The sequence below is a fragment of the Notolepis coatsorum genome, assembly GCF_963971535.1.
Source record: "Notolepis coatsorum genome assembly, chromosome: 12".
NCBI lineage: Eukaryota > Metazoa > Chordata > Actinopteri > Aulopiformes > Paralepididae > Notolepis > Notolepis coatsorum.
In genome coordinates this window covers 83,617,485-83,633,577 of record NC_140176.1, presented here as the reverse complement: position 1 = coordinate 83,633,577, position 16,093 = coordinate 83,617,485, and the positions used below count along the sequence as shown (strand labels likewise).

Below are 16,093 nucleotides of genomic sequence, written 5' to 3'. Positions count from 1 at the left end.
GAGAGAATGTCAATGTAAGATTTCAGTTTAATAGCACACACTTCCCCTTACCGTGCCATCCAATTACAACAGACATCAATTGATCCTCTTGCCATCAATAAAATTGTATTTTACTATGACAATTAATAAACTAACTTGAACTTGAATAGATTTTCTTGATCCTCCAATCGCAACTGTTGCTTCCCTTTGTTTTGTCTGAAGGATGCAACAATTGTGATTGGAGGATCAAGAAAAGAGGGGCGGTGTTTGAGATAGGTCGAATCAGATTGACAGGATTTCATAGGCTATATCGATGAATGAATGACTTATTTATATAGCACCCTTCACAGCACGAATGCAGAGGGTGCTTTAGTTTACACTACAGCTAGTATATAAAAACAAAAACAAAAATAATATAATAATATATCGATTATATATATATATAAAAAGGGTTAACAGTCTGTAGTGTTAAAGGGTTAAAAAAAAACAGATGCCTGCTGCTTTAGTTTAGCTACACTACCTCTGTCAGTGGCTCAGACATAATGCTGTCTGGGTAGAAATAATCAGGAGACTATAGCAGCAACGCCAGTGTGCAGCTGTCTGCATGTGTACAGCTGTCCGCCCACCTGCCGTCATATTAGGGGTGTACTAACGGTACACAAAGACCACGGTATCGGTATGTGTTTTTCGGTACAATGGGGGAAAGTTTGGCTTTCCGTGTTCCACTTCCGGGGGGGGTAGGTCTTCTAGCTCTGGCTTGTCGTTTGTGTTCGCCACACAGGTAATCTCTCAGTGGTGTGCGTGGGCTGAACGAACACCGGCCGACCCTTTGCGCAAGTTATATTTTGGGAAGGGGGTGAACTTGGAGTTTTGATTTAAATTCTGCACCTAAAAGAAAAGGTTCAGCACGTGCGTTCCATTAGTGGTTAAAGTAACGTTGTGTTCGTTCGGTACACAGCCCGTACTGAACCGAAGGTCCAGTACTGAAACGGTTCGGTACAGATAAGTGTACCGTTACACCCCCTAGTGTTGCTGTGGGCTGCCAAGAATGTCTAGAGGAAGTTGTTTATTCAGATGCAATCAGCATCCAAGCTAAATTCTTGAATAAATGTGTCTACAGTATTATATTGATCACTAGGGCCTCCCCCTCATAGTTGCTTTATCCATTAGTCGTATGTTATGTTCATTAGTCAAACGTCACCATTAGTCACTGGTGAATACGAGACAGCTTTTGCATTATTGCATGCGATAAACTCAAATGATACAGATTTGTTGATTGTTGATTTAACTAGTTAATTAGTCGACTAAGTCCTTGACTCTATCAACCCTTTCACAACCACACTACCGAAGGGTTAACCCTTCCACTGCAACAATACAGAAGGTTAACCCTTTCACTACCACACTGAAGAAGGTTAACCCTTTCACTACCACACTACAACCGTCTGTAGTGTGGTTGTGAAAGGTTAACCTTCTGTAGTGTGGTAGCGAAAGGTTAACCGTCTGTAGTGTGGTTGTGAAAGGTTAACCTTCTGTAGTGTGGTAGCGAAAGGGTTAATCGATTAAGAATGTCTTCAGTCGAGGACAGCCCTAATCATCAGTCACCATCGTCATCCATATACTCTCCACCCATCATGTAAAAGGACACAGGAAGCAGCCTCACTCTGTGCCGCTGCGGTGGCCTGGTCTGCTTCCGTCTGCTCGTTCTCCGCTGTGGAGAACTCGGAACCGTTCTCTGGGTCCGGGCTCTCTGGGTCCGAGCCCTGCTGCTCTCCCTGCTGGTCCCTCTGCTTCCCAGACTCAGCCCGGCTGGCTTCAGGGGCCGGGGTGGAGGGGGTGGAAGGGGTGGAGGGGGTCGATGGGCTATCATCGGTGGTGGTGGTGGTTATGGGCCCGTTGGCCTCTGGGACGGGGCCGTTGGCTGGGGGGTTGATGTGGGTGTGTAGCTGGGGGGAGTCCGGTTCTGGTTCTGTCTGGGGGGTGACCGGGGAGTGATGCCGCTGTCTCTCCAGCTGTTTAGCCTCCTGCAACTGGGAGGGGAGGGGCAAACATGGAGACACAGGCGCACACACACACACACACACACATGTAGGCACAGACACATGCACAAACACACACAAGCATGTGCACACCCATACACACAAAGATCCCGCACAAGTATAAACAGAAAGGAAACACACACACACACACACACACACACACACACACACAGAAAAAGATAATTAACACGCTATAAATAAATTCATCACATTAATTACAGGCTTGTACAACTTGCCAATATCCCCAGAGGGGGAGTTCACAGGGGCCCCAAGCAACGCCACGCCATCATGTCACAACAGGAAGCACAGCTATCCAATGAGGATGGAGGACGAACACAACGAGGTATGATTTTCAATCGTTTAGAACGAGGATGTTTGACCAAGTACACTCAACCTCATACAACATCATCATCATCAAAGCTTTGTTATTTATAGATTGATTGAGGTTGCCCTCATTTCCAATGATGAGCAGTTAAATAATATGTACAATTTTTTTTTTATAAAGAATACAAAAAATAATTATAATCCAACATCAAACTAACTTCACCATGGTAAAAAAGAAAAGACCATTTACACTCAACTATTAAATTATGTGATTTAGAGCACAATTTGGTCCTTTTGCCGATACGATGGATTTATGGCCGGTTCCTAGTTGTTGAGTTTCCAACAATACCTCAGTCTTTGTTCCATCTCTAAAACCGGGCCTGCTACAACCTTGGAGACGCAGTGATGTGGGCTGTATCGCTGCTTCTCTAGTCTACAGCACATCATTTAATGGCTGAGCGTACATGGTCTTTTTTTATTTTCTTTTATTTTTTTATGGTTAAGTTAGTTGGATGTTGGACATTTTTATTTAATTTTGTATCTTATTTAGCTTATTATTACCACATTATTTGTATGTGGTTGAGTCACACGGTTGATTTAACATCAGGTTTGGGTACTGTGGTTTGATGAATCTAAACTCACAAATTGTGGAACTCAATGTGAAGTAGGACATGCGACTAGCACTGCAATGAATCGATCAAGTCATGCCGCCTGATGTAAACGGCTCTATTTCAGGGTACTGGAGGCAGCGGGTATTTTCTGCTGGTAAAATGGTCCATAACTCTGTCCTCTGAACGATGCGTCACAGTTGGTGAAGAGCTACGACCGTACATGAGTCTTTCAAATGTGGAGCACTGGGGCTGTGCTAGTTACAGTAGTATTCTACTGTAGAAGAGCTGTCAGAATGCATTTCTTGGAAGAAGGAAAATACGAATTTTAATACCAAACTGCCAGTCGAAAAAACTAACAAACAAAAAACTTTATTGATAGGATGACCTGAAAACGTCTCACTGGCTCTTGTCCCTTTTAAATGGGTGTTACAAAGCACAGCCCGCCCATTGTAGTTTTCCATTGGTACTACCCTTAATAGCAAATACAACACACAATGAACATGTTAATTGTACAGTAAGCATTTTTCTTTTTACAGCCGCTTTGATGTGGTACTAATATGTAAATCGTATTGTTAATATTCAAATATTCAAATAGTATTCCTACGGACGATTGACAGCCCTATTCTACCTTCATTACATATTTAGTTACTGATCACAGAGAACAACACCACTCTCTGGATATGCGTTATGCTTTCATAGCTCGTCGCAAAACTAACAAACAAACCTTCCCCTAAGACAGAAAGAGAGAGGGAGCACAGATACATGTCAAGCAGTGAAAAGTTCAGATTTCCACAAGCCAAGCTAGACTACTAGTAGCAGCCGCACGGTGTTTATGTTTAACAGGTGTATCATGAAGAAAATGTTAAAATAACTGAAACCACCTGTGAGTCGCTCTAGGATGAAAAGGCGTGGTTCAAAATGACAAAAAAAAAATGTGGGTCACTCACAGATGGAAATATAAACACGTCTGACACATTTACAAAAACAATGGTAATATATGGTAATCCTTCGCTCAACAGGAGATTAGCTGCTAAATGAATAACTGCATATAAATCGTATCTATGTGCCAAGAACAGAGAGACTGATAATCAATGTGATTATGTTTCAGTAGACCCCCAAGTCTGTTTTCTCTCTCTCTCTCTCCAGTTGGCTCAGGTTTAGTAGTAGCCGGACGTATTTCCCCTCAATATCCTCCATTATTAAACATGTCACCACAGGACACGTCTTTTCACTGTTAGATGCCAAAACAAACAACACTGTATTTTAGATTTAACTGCATAAAAAAACAAAACACTTTGATTATGTAAATGATACCTTGTTTAAAAAACGAGTGCCACCCAAGGCTGTTATCCCTCGCTTTAAGTTAGTGAAACACTTGGCGTCAATTACATTAGGATTTAAATGTAAACAGCTAAATCCAATGACACAGCAGTCGAAGAGCGTTGAATGTGGCTGACGGTAAAAAGGCTAGACAAACGCGTCCGGAGTCGGAGGGACAGGTGAGCAAGCTGCTAGGACAAACAGACTAATGTAATTATTTAAATGCCACCTCAGTCAGACATGCTGTGTTTGTTTGTGTGTTTGTGTCCGAGAGTGAGTGAGTGTGTATTTATGTTGTTGTGTGTGCTCAAGTATGTGAGTGGGTGTGCATGTGTGTGTGTGCGTGCGTGAATCAACATGTGAGGAGTGTTGGTGTATGAATGAGTGTATGTGTGTATGTGTGTGTGTGTGTGTGTGTGTGTGTGTGTGTGTGTGTGTGTGTGTGTGCATGATTGAGCGAATGTGTGTCATCACCACGCCAGGCAGGAGATGAGAAGTAATTTATCTCTCCACACATCACCACAGTCAGTCCCTGTTGTACAAGCTGACACTAGGCAACAATAACACCACCCCCGTCTCTGACTCAAAACCTCTGTCTACACATCTGCCTCAGCTCACAGTCTCTCTCCGTATGTCTGTCTGTCTGTCTCTCTCCGTCTGTCTGTCTCTCTCCGTCTGTCTGTCTGTCTGTCTGTCTGTCTGTCTGTCTGTCTGTCTGTCTGTCTGTCTGTCTGTCTGTCTCTCTTCGTCTGTTCTGTTCCGTCTGCCTCCATCTAGATTTCACCGTCTCCTCTGTCTGGCTCTGTCGATAGCAGTCTCTTGGAAGAAGTATAGTATTTAAGTATATTATGCGTGAACAGAATTGCTACTGTAGGTCATTTAGCATTTTTTATTGATTTGTGTATATAGGGCGAAGCTAATATCCAGGCAAGTCAACAGAAGCCACAGCAAGCAACAGAGAACCCACACTACATCTGCCCCAGAGCCGGAGCACAATAAGACAGTTGACTGGACAGATGGACGGACGGATGGATGGACGGATGGATGGATGGGGAGGGCCAAAATGCGCGCACACAATACACACTCACACACAAGAATTCAGCTTTCAGTTCAAGCAAGTCATGGCAATCCTTCACGCTTTACCTGGCGTTCGCGCTTTCTGGAGGCCAAAGACCAAGATAGCTTGTGATTTGTAAGCTATGTGTCCAAGAGAGGGGGGTGGGGGGGTGGGGAGGAAGGGAGGCCGGTGAGGGGGGAGAAGGTTTCAATGGAAAAGAAGAAGAGGACATTAGAGAGGCTTTTTGTTGAAGGCCGCCCCCGACACGGACCTCCGGTCACAAAGCCAACATTGAACTGTAATAGACTGTAATTGAATTTACATTTTACATTTACTGTAATTGGAGTTAGCAAAACAGTTATCCAAACAGTTATCCAGTTGTCCTGCAACATCAAATTAGTTCCTCGTCTAGTCACTTTAGTGTTTGCATCTTGCGAAGGCAGCCCCACGTCATTTTTACAGTCACCGTGTCTAATCTTCTAAACAGCTGTACAATGACTATTTGTTTATATGGATCCCCGTTAGCCGCTAGACTGGCCTCTTTAGGAACCACACAAATTATATAAAGATCCTATATAAAAATATCCCTGCTTCTGTCAGCGTGTCTCATGAATTGGTGCGACGGTCGACCTAAGACAAGGATTCTGCCCTTCCATTCTCTTTCAGGTGTATGTGTGTGTGTGTCAATTGACAGTATTCACATGGCAGCCATACCCTGAACATTCGGAAAGGAACCCAACCTGAGCATGACATAAGAGCAAAATGTTCAGGGTGGAAAGGAACCCAACCTGAGCATGACATAAGAGCAAAATGTTCAGGGTGGAAAGGAACCCAACCTGAGCATGACATAAGAGCAAAATGGCCACCGTGTGAATATGGTCAGTTCAGTGCCGTGTATCACGGCAACAACAGTACGATAAGCATGTCTGTGTGCCATGACAAGGGGGGCGGGGCTTACTGCTTGGTTCTCCATGCGTGCGAAGATGACGTTGAGCATCTGCGTGAGGGTGGCCTTGGCCGTGGTCTGGTTGATGAGGTTCTTGCTGGCCAGGTAGATGTTGTAGCAGGTCCGGACGGCCTGGAGGACGGTGCCCTCGTGGATCTCTATGTGCTGGGAGGTCACGGCCGTCAACAGAGCCTGGAGCAGGAGAACATTTTAAAACGTAAGATATAATAATAATAATAATAATAATAATAATAATAATAATAATAATAATAATAATAATAATAATAATAATAATAATAATAATAATAATAATAATAATAATAATAATAATAATAAATAATAATAATACACTTTATTTGTATAGCACCTTTCATACAGAGACTGCAGCTCAAAGTGCGTCACAACAGAAAAAAGACAGGCATAAAAGGAGCACATAAAGTGCAGACATAAAATCACACAGTTTTTCACATTAGGATCCAACATCCCACCTTGTTTATGGTTTGATTCAGTTTTAAATAGACAATAATAAATAGAGTAGGATAAAATAGACAGAGTAAAATAGTGCAATAGTGCAGTGCAATAGAATTGTAGAATAGAATAATAAAAAAATATATATTATGTTATGCTATACCCAGGGACAGTGCACATTAATCAACATCTTCAGTTGCAATATAAACTTGCCAGAATTAGCTTATGAGCTAGTTTCCATCTGTAGTTCCTGCCTACTGAGGGAAATCGGTGGTTTTTCAATGTATATTTGGTTTATAAACTGATATAAAGAGACGCTTTAAGAGGGTAATACCATTATCATCACGGGATGATATAGACGGTGGTGGAACCAGAGGTTTCAGAGCGAGCAGGAGTCACTGAATAGCAGCACACTGACCGAGCAGGGTGAATGTTTTGAATTCCGATCTAAGACACAACAAAGATAACGTGGCAGGAGACACAGAGGCAGAGCGCGATGGAGGTTTTGACAGTAATGAAACGTTTTGAAATGTGTGAAAGGTTATTAGCCGTTGTCATGACAGCACGTCGCATGACAACCAGAAGAGGGGCGGGGCGTCATTGCTATGGCGAAGGTCCTATAAATCTAACAGTGTTTCCGGGTGTAAGTCAGACCAAGAGCGGCTAAGGGCAGACTACAATCTGACTAGAGACTCTCTCCTCTCATCACGGAGAGGGGGGGGGGGGGGGGGGGAGAAAGGATGCCACATCATTATTAGCTTCGGCTACCACGAGGATGGTCTTGGCTAACGACCAGGCCTGACCACCATTGGACTGAATAGCAGAAGGACGATAGCAAGGACGATACAATTTGATAACATCTGATTATGAGGTTCTGTTTATTGAATAAACAACGCTCTTCCAAGAAAGGTATTACGCTGTGTCAAAGTGTCGAATTCTTACGAAGGTGGAGGATTATTATGGTTTGCGGATCACACTAACGGGGAGAGATAAGGATTGATGAGACGTCAGGACCATTAAAAGTACACAACGCAGATGGGGAGATGATTACACAAGCCAAACAGATGAAGACGTGATACTGGCCGATTGATCAGAATCTAACACTACCATACATGTCTTTGATTTTCTACTGATTCTGATACCCTGTTTTAGCCTGGTATCTGTTTTAACCTGGTATCCGATTTTGCCTGGTATCCGTTTTAACCTAGTATCCGTTTAGCCTGGTATAGGCCTTGACATCTGATAACTGCTTCTGTGTATCCCAAACCAATACTGAAGCTCATACTAGGAAACACTTTATTATAGAGATCTCTCAAATGTGAAATGTTCCCTCATGTGACCTCATTTATCTCAAACCAGATAAATAGATAAGAAACTTTATTGTCATTGTATAAACACCACAAAATGTAGTTTGTCACAGCTTTTTCAAATGTATATACGGTACACGTGAGATGCTTGTTTTTCCCGGCTCCTCATATGAAAAGAAAAAGCTTAGATTTTCCTTTCATACTGCAATTTCTGTATGAAAAGTGCTATACAAATAAAGTTTATATAATATTATATAGATATGGCAGACTTGGCAGCAGAAACTGAACAGCAAGGATGGAAAGCTAGGGTTTGTCCGCGGTGGAAGTAGGAAGCAGAGGATCTATAGCACAATCGACTTTATTATTGGGAGAGTTGTGGATTTGTGGACAGAGTTTGTGAAAAGCAGTAAAGGAGATGTTGGAAGAATCATTGAAAGGCAGTCAGTGGATTTGGTTGAGGAGAAATACTGTCAGCTGGGGGCCAAAGTAAACAAAGGGTAAGAGGATTCCTTTTCTTCTCTGTTGTTTCTGTTTCATGTGTGATATTGGTATCAGGAATTGTTCCATTGTTGCCATAGGATAACATAAGGAGGTTTAGCATGTGGATATCATGGATAAGTGGCAGCTAGCATGGAGGTTGGTGGTTCTGGGACGCTGGAGCCGTCCAGAGGTGCCGTGGGCCTAACTTGACGAAACACCAGTGAATGGAGGTGCCCACTTGATAACCCTGGTGATATGCTGCCTCTCGCTGCCTAGCTATGGACATGTTGGATTGTGGTGGTCATCGGGGGCCATATGGTAGAGTATTGGCATTGTCAACACCTGAGCTCACATTTCTTTTTCTTTTTTATTATTGATCTTTTTTCCCCCTCCTTTTTCCTCCGATTTTCTCCCATCCCAATGTTAGTCGTTATGCCAATTCCCAATCCCCTTCCTGGTCGCTGCGCACTTACCCCCCACAGTCGGTCTGGGAGAGTGGAGGCTACCACGTGCTTCCTCCAACACACGTCCAGCCAATCAACCGCTTCTTTTCACCTGGCAGCGCGGACTCTCACTGAGAGGGCGTAGCGTGTGGAAGGATCACACTATCCCACTTAGATCCTATCCGCGCTTAGCAGGTGCCCCGACCGAACTGTAGGAGTCGCTGTTTACAACGACCCGGACCCACCCCGCCAGCTTCTCCCACCCTCTAATACAGCCAATTGTATTAGTGTGAACGGCCAGCCAAGCTGGTGACAACCCCGGAGCTGTGAGCTGGATTCGAACAGGCCCTGAGCTCACATTTTAACAATTTCCTCCTACACCCACACACACATATATATATATATATATATATATATATATATATATATATATATATATATATATATATATATATATATACAGACTGCTGCAGTCTTTTTACCAGTCTGTTGTGGCCAGCATCCTCTTCTATGCTGTGGCATGCTGGGGAGGCTACATCAACTCAAGGGACACCAACAAGCTCAACAAGCTGGTGAGGAAGGCTAGCTCCGTGGTGGGAGTCGAGCTACCTAGACTTGAGGTGATGGCAGAGAGGGGGATGATAAGGAAGCTGGCTGCCATCATGGAGAACCCCTACCACCCCCTCTACGACGAGCTAGTCAAGATGAGAAGCTCGTTCAGCCACAGACTCATTCCCCCCCCGAGACTCAACTAACCGCCTCGGACAGTCCTTCATACCAGCAGCCATCAGGCTCCACAACAGTGGGCAGCGACTAGCAGCCTCCAGGCTCCACAACAGGGGGCAGCGACAGCGACTGCTACCAGACATTGACCTGGGACTTATAGGAACCCAAGGAGGACAACCTACACTACCTTAGGCTTACTGCACCCTATGTGGATACTGGGATACTGTGAATAATGTATATTTCAGTGGATACCGTGATACTGTGAATAATGTATACTCAGTAGATAGTAAAATTATAACACTACCTCATGCATACTGCACCTTATGTGACACTGTGAATAATGTGAATATTCCTCAGCTAGTCAGATAGTAAATTATATTGACCATATTGATCAAATTGTTTACACTGCCTGTGTTGTTTTTTTACTACCTGTATACTGTGTTGTTTTACTACCTGTACCCCCCCCCCCCCCCCATGCTGCTATGATGCCTGAATTTCCCCAAGGGGATCAATAAAGGAATATCTTATCTATCTTATCTTATCTTATACATATGAACTTTTGATTTGACTGCTATGAGTAGCATAGATGTTTGCTAGGGGGATTGGGTTTCTTCATTGAGTGCTTATCCTTAGGGCCCAAGTATCTTGTGTTTTATTATAAATAGGGGGGTTGGGTTTTGGGCGGAGTGAAGCCTGGTCTGGCTCTTCTGGGTGGTCTTCATAGGTTTTGGGTCACGACCCTCCTCTCTTCCCTCTTCTCAGTCCTCAGAATAAACTGAGTAGCGTAGATGTGTGGCAAGGGAATTGGGTTTCTTCATTGAGCGTTTATCCGCATCATTAGGGTATCTTGTGTTTTATTATAATTAGCAACAGTGTGTGTGTGTGTGTGTGTGTGTGTGTGTGTGTGTGTGTGTGTGTGTGTGTGTGTGTGTGTGTGTGTGTGTGTGTGTGTGTGTGTGTGTGTGTGTGTGTGTGTGTGTGTGTGTGTGTGTGTGTGTAATAAGTGTGCTTGTGTGGTGTGTAAGTAACTTAAGGTCTATCCGTTAATAACAGTTGGTGGTTTGGGTGGCTGGGGTCTTTCAGGATCCTGTGTGCCTGGCTGATGCACTGCTCTGTGAATATACCGTCTATGGTGGGTAGTTTGAATCTGCAGATATTTTCAGCCGTTTGCACTACTCTCTCCACAGGGTTCCCACAGACATTGCAAAATGTAATTCAAGGACTTTCAAGTACTTTTCTGAGCACTATTTTTCATTTTAAAAGGGCATTTAAAAGGATACAATTCACTTTTAAAGGGGAACTATCTTATAAATAGCCGTTTTCAGTGTTTAGCATTGTTTCCTAGCTATGTGGACTTATATTAATAGGATCTATGTCTCTAATTCTCATATTGGAGCATTCTTCCAATTCTCCTCTCACAATATTCACCCTGAACTGAGTCATCTGAAAATGTGCATATCTGTGATGTCAGAGATTTCTCAGCTGCATAATAATGTGGCAGTTGATGTGGCAGTTGGCACCAGGCCACACAGTGGTTGGAGCCCAGCCTCAAAACGGCTTAAGATCTTGAGGTAGAAAAATGCTGTTTTTGAGTACTTGATTAGAAATACAAAACAATGATTTTTCTTCTTTTTACTTACAGAGGTGTTCCATAGACTCACAAGAAAATCGGATCCAATATTTATGGTTTAAAACCAATTTCCGACAATTAGTTACACTTTAACTATTAATTATTATTATTATTATTATTATTATTATTATTATTATTATTATTATTATTATTATTATTATTATTATTATTATTATTATTATTATTATTATTATTATATATACATTACATACACACACATAAACATGTATATACTCTCAAGTCCCCATGTGTGTACCATGTATACAAACTATATTACATTGTAATCAGTTGTGGTGTTAATCAAACCAAAACAAACTGAGGCAACCCAAACCCAGCGGAGACCAAGCTAACGAGCGTGGTGTGACAGGAGGGGTGTAGATGGAACCAGACATCCTGACTGTAATCAGGAGAGAGTGTGTGGTGGGGCAGGGCTATATACAGGATGTGACACGTCAGACACAAACTCCTCTGTGGGGCCAAAAGCACAGGTTAGTTAGTGCACTACAGTCAGAGTTGATATGTTACTATATTGTGTTTTTATTGTGAACACTGATACACAATTTACTTTTCTGAATCAGTGATAAAAAAAAAAAAAGGCTACTTTTTAAGTCAGATTGTTCACAAAATGATATCTGGAATATTCGAGAACGTGAAGGGAAAATGGTATTGGATATGACGATCACGATTTTCTGTACCAAATATCGTCGTACCATGTTGAAAATAAAAGTTGCAATAAAATAAATAAACGTTATTGAAAATAAAGTCCTTCTGAAAATCTTAATCTTTTCAGCACCCTAACTACAACAACATGACCAATGACCATTCTGGACTATCCGCCTCTCCATTCTTCTCTCTCTCTCCCTCCCTAAGAGGCGGGACATGATGGCGTACATGGACAGTCAGAAGAGTAAAGCCTGAACCTTGATGATCTGCAGCTGGATGCCCTCGTCCGTCTGGGGGCCTTGGAAACAGGCGCAGATGGTTTCGATTATCCTGTCGATCAGCTTCTTGCCCGGGGAGGTGCTGTCTGGGGCGCTGCCTATCAGGTGGCCGTACGCTATCAGCTTCTTTAGGCCAAAAAAAAAAAAAAACACACACACACACACACACACACACACACACACACACACACACACACAGGCCCACAGACACATAATATGGGTGCATTAACACACATGTGCATGATGATACCTAATGTGGCATTAGTTTAGATTAGATTCACTTTATTGTCATTACACAGTACAAAACAAGTGCAATGAAATTGTGTGCGTCTAACCAGGATGTGACAATCTACAATTAGTTGCAATGAAACACAGTATATAAAGCAATCTGTACACAGTAAAGTGCAATGGCTAGCACAATGTGCAATGGTAAGAAAAATCTACCCAAGCTATGGGCTATATACACAGGATATACAGTGAGGTGCAGTGGGCTATGTAAACAGAATATGCAGAGTAGTGCAATGGTAAGCTCAGTGCAATGTACTACAGCTCTAAACTATAGGGATATATGTACAGTAAATACATTATTTACAGTATTATGGGTAGCTACTAGCCAAAACAACTTTCAAGTTATGTCTATGACTTCTTAGCAGACTACTCAATAGAACATGGTCTATTTAGATGTTGACATAATGTAACAAACTCGTGAATAACTGATTGGTTGAGTAATTGATTCAATTTACAAATTCAAACACACACATTAAAAACACACACACACAGACACACCCTTGTGTTGTGTCACAGACAGTGTGACCTCCTACTGACCTGTAAACAGTCTAGGGAGGTGATGACGATGCGAGGACATTTGGACTGACATGCCAACTCAAACGGCAAGAAGTATTTGTCGGCTTCAACAAAGTTGGTCTTTGATTTGATTGGCGGTAAAGTGCTGGAACCCGTTCTGCCGTCTCCAGGGGGGGGACTAGGGAGGAAGCACATAAAGAGAGAGGTCACACAGGGAGGAAGCACATAAACAGAGAGGTCACACAGGGAGGAAGCACATAAACAGAGAGGTCACACAGAGAGACAAGAGGGATAAACAGAGAGATCACACAGAGAGACAAGAGGGATAAACAGAGAGGTCACACAGGGAGACAAGAGGGATAAACAGAGAGATCACACAGGGAGACAAGAGGGATCAACAGAGATCACACAGGGAGACAAGAGGGATAAACAGAGGTCACACAGGGAGACAAGAGGGATAAACAGAGAGGTCACACAGGGAGACAAGAGGGATCAACAGAGAGGTCACACAGGGAGACAAGAGGGATAAACAGAGATCACACAGGGAGACAAGAGGGATAAACAGAGATCACACAGGGAGACAAGAGGGATCAACAGAGATCACACAGGGAGACAAGAGGGATCAACAGAGATCACACAGGGAGACAAGAGGGATAAACATAGATCACACAGAGAGACAAGAGGGATCAACAGAGATCACACAGGGAGACAAGAGGGATAAACAGAGATCACACAGGGAGACAAGAGGGATAAACAGAGATCACAGAGAGAGAGACAAGATGGATAAACAGAGATCACAGAGAGACAAGAGGGATAAACAGAGATCACACAGAGAGACAAGAGGGATAAACAGAGATCACAGGGAGACAAGATGGATGACAAACAGAGAGATCACACAGAGAGACAGAATGATGAACACAGTGATCACATAGGCCAGTCTGAACTAGACTCAATGGAAAACACCACAACATAACAATCAGGTGTAGGGCCCAACTACGTGTATGCTTTTACCAACGCGTTCGTGTTTCCGGGTTCCCGTTTTGCGCTCTGATTGCCCACTGACCTATGCTATTACGCCCCCCTTTACGCTCTCGCCTGAGACGCGCTGTGAAGCACCAGCGGGGCGAGGCGGTGGTTTCTCCCCGGCTCCGTGCGCCTTGCTGCCGCCGGCTTGTCTCACATGACTCGGTCCAGCTCCAGCAGCAGCGGCCGTCTTCCGCCTGCGGTATCCTCCCTCCGAGGCGGCTCGTTCTTAGTATTATCCCACATTGTTCAGGTCGACATGGTCGCACAAACACGTAGGTTTCAATCACTGAGCTGTCTGTCTGTTGTTGTGTGTCTTCGGATCGGCTACTGTACATGGAGATGAGACCCCCCGCCTCTCTCTCCATAATAGACGCAACCAGGCGTGTGCATTCTCGTGGGAAAACCCAAAACAACATTTAATAAAGACGAGTGTTAGTTGTGTTTCCCCATCTACCGTCAACGCAAAACCATCCACCACCCGTTGGAGGAGTAGTGGGGGAGAAGAAGAGGAATATTTTTAAATAGCAAGAATTAAAGACTGGCAACTCTATGCTCGTCAGACCTGCAGCTGCTGGTACTGTATGGAGAGAGAGGCGGGGGGTCTCATCTCCATGTACAGTAGCCGAACCTAAGAAGACACACAACAACGAGCCGCCTCGGGGGCCTGGAGGGAGGATACCGCAGGCGGAAGACGCCCGCTGCTGCTGGAGCTGGACCGAGTCATGTGAGACAAGCCGGCGGCAGCAAGGCGCACGGAGGCGGCGAGAAACCACCGCCTCGACCCGCTGGTGCTTCACAGCGCGTCTCAGGCGAGAGCGTAAAGGGGGGCGTAATAGCATAGGTCAGTGGGCAATCAGAGCGCAAAACGGGAACCCGGAAACACGAACGCATTGGTAAAAGCATACACGCAGCCCGGCTACATTGATCCATAATAACCAAACAGAGAAAAACAGATGGAAAGTAGGGAGAAAAAGTGATAAGCATAAAGTAGAGAGCAGCTAAATAGACAAATTCACAGAGATCCTAGAACTAGTAGAACATTAAATCACAATATTTTTCATATTAGGGTCTAACATTTTGACAAGAGTCTCTTAGTGTTACGGTTTGATACCCATAAAATAGACATTTAGATCAGAGCAGTCAGTCATAGCAAAAACGTAGAGCCTCCAAAGAAAAAACAATAAGTTTACGTTTAAGAGGCGAAAAGGTCAGACAGGACATTGACTTACTGACCGACAGGCAGCTACGCCAAACACAGTCTCAGAGTGGGCTAGACAGGTGACATATTTTTGCCCAATCTTCATTTATATAATAATATCAGAGACAGAAGGGGTGTTTTTTCCTAGGCTACTGGAGAGCAGGGGACCTGGAAAGAAGCAAAAGAGCCTTGGAAAGAAAAAAACGCCCAAACGGTGCCCCGCCTCCACAAAATATCTTAGGTCGCTTTCACATATAGTTTGGTGGACTCTGTGCGATTCGGGGGGGTGAAGTTGCAACATTGTTGCATTCTTCATTTGGTTCGCCTGCGTTCACATAGCAATTTGTCAAGTGCACCAAACTTTCTGAACAATGTCACGCGATCGAAAAGGGCACTCGTCTATTGGATGTATAGAATCCCAAAAACAGGCTTCGGGGACAGCTCTACAGCGCACACACACCAATTATTCTGCGAAGCAGCCCAGCGCACAGCCGCACACACACACACACCACATTATTCTGCGAAGCAGCCCAGCGCACACACACACACACACCACATTATTCTGCGAAGCAGCCCAGCGCACACATACACCACATTATTCCCCGGAGCAGCCCAGCGCACACACATTATTCTCATATATTGCTGAAATGCTGACGCAGTTTTTTAACTTTGATGTGACATTGGTCGATTGTTCGATTGAAGCTCATTGCCATCATTCTCTCGCTAAACAACTTGTACACCTCGTTGTTTTTGTGAGTGGCCACAAGCAGCTGTTTAATTAGCTCGTCTGACCATAT

The 16,093-nt window shown here is 43.8% G+C and overlaps 1 protein-coding gene across 1 annotated transcript in view; it reads right to left on the bottom strand.

The window, feature by feature from the left end:
* Positions 1 to 16,093, bottom strand: part of arfgef1 (ADP-ribosylation factor guanine nucleotide-exchange factor 1 (brefeldin A-inhibited)) — a 154,746-nt gene that overhangs the window by 78,963 nt on the left and 59,690 nt on the right. Inside the window, 4 exon segments of the mRNA XM_084325711.1 lie at positions 1,640 to 2,006; positions 6,286 to 6,465; positions 12,248 to 12,394; positions 13,094 to 13,250. Of these exon segments, the coding sequence (XP_084181837.1) occupies positions 1,640 to 2,006; positions 6,286 to 6,465; positions 12,248 to 12,394; positions 13,094 to 13,250 (851 nt within the window).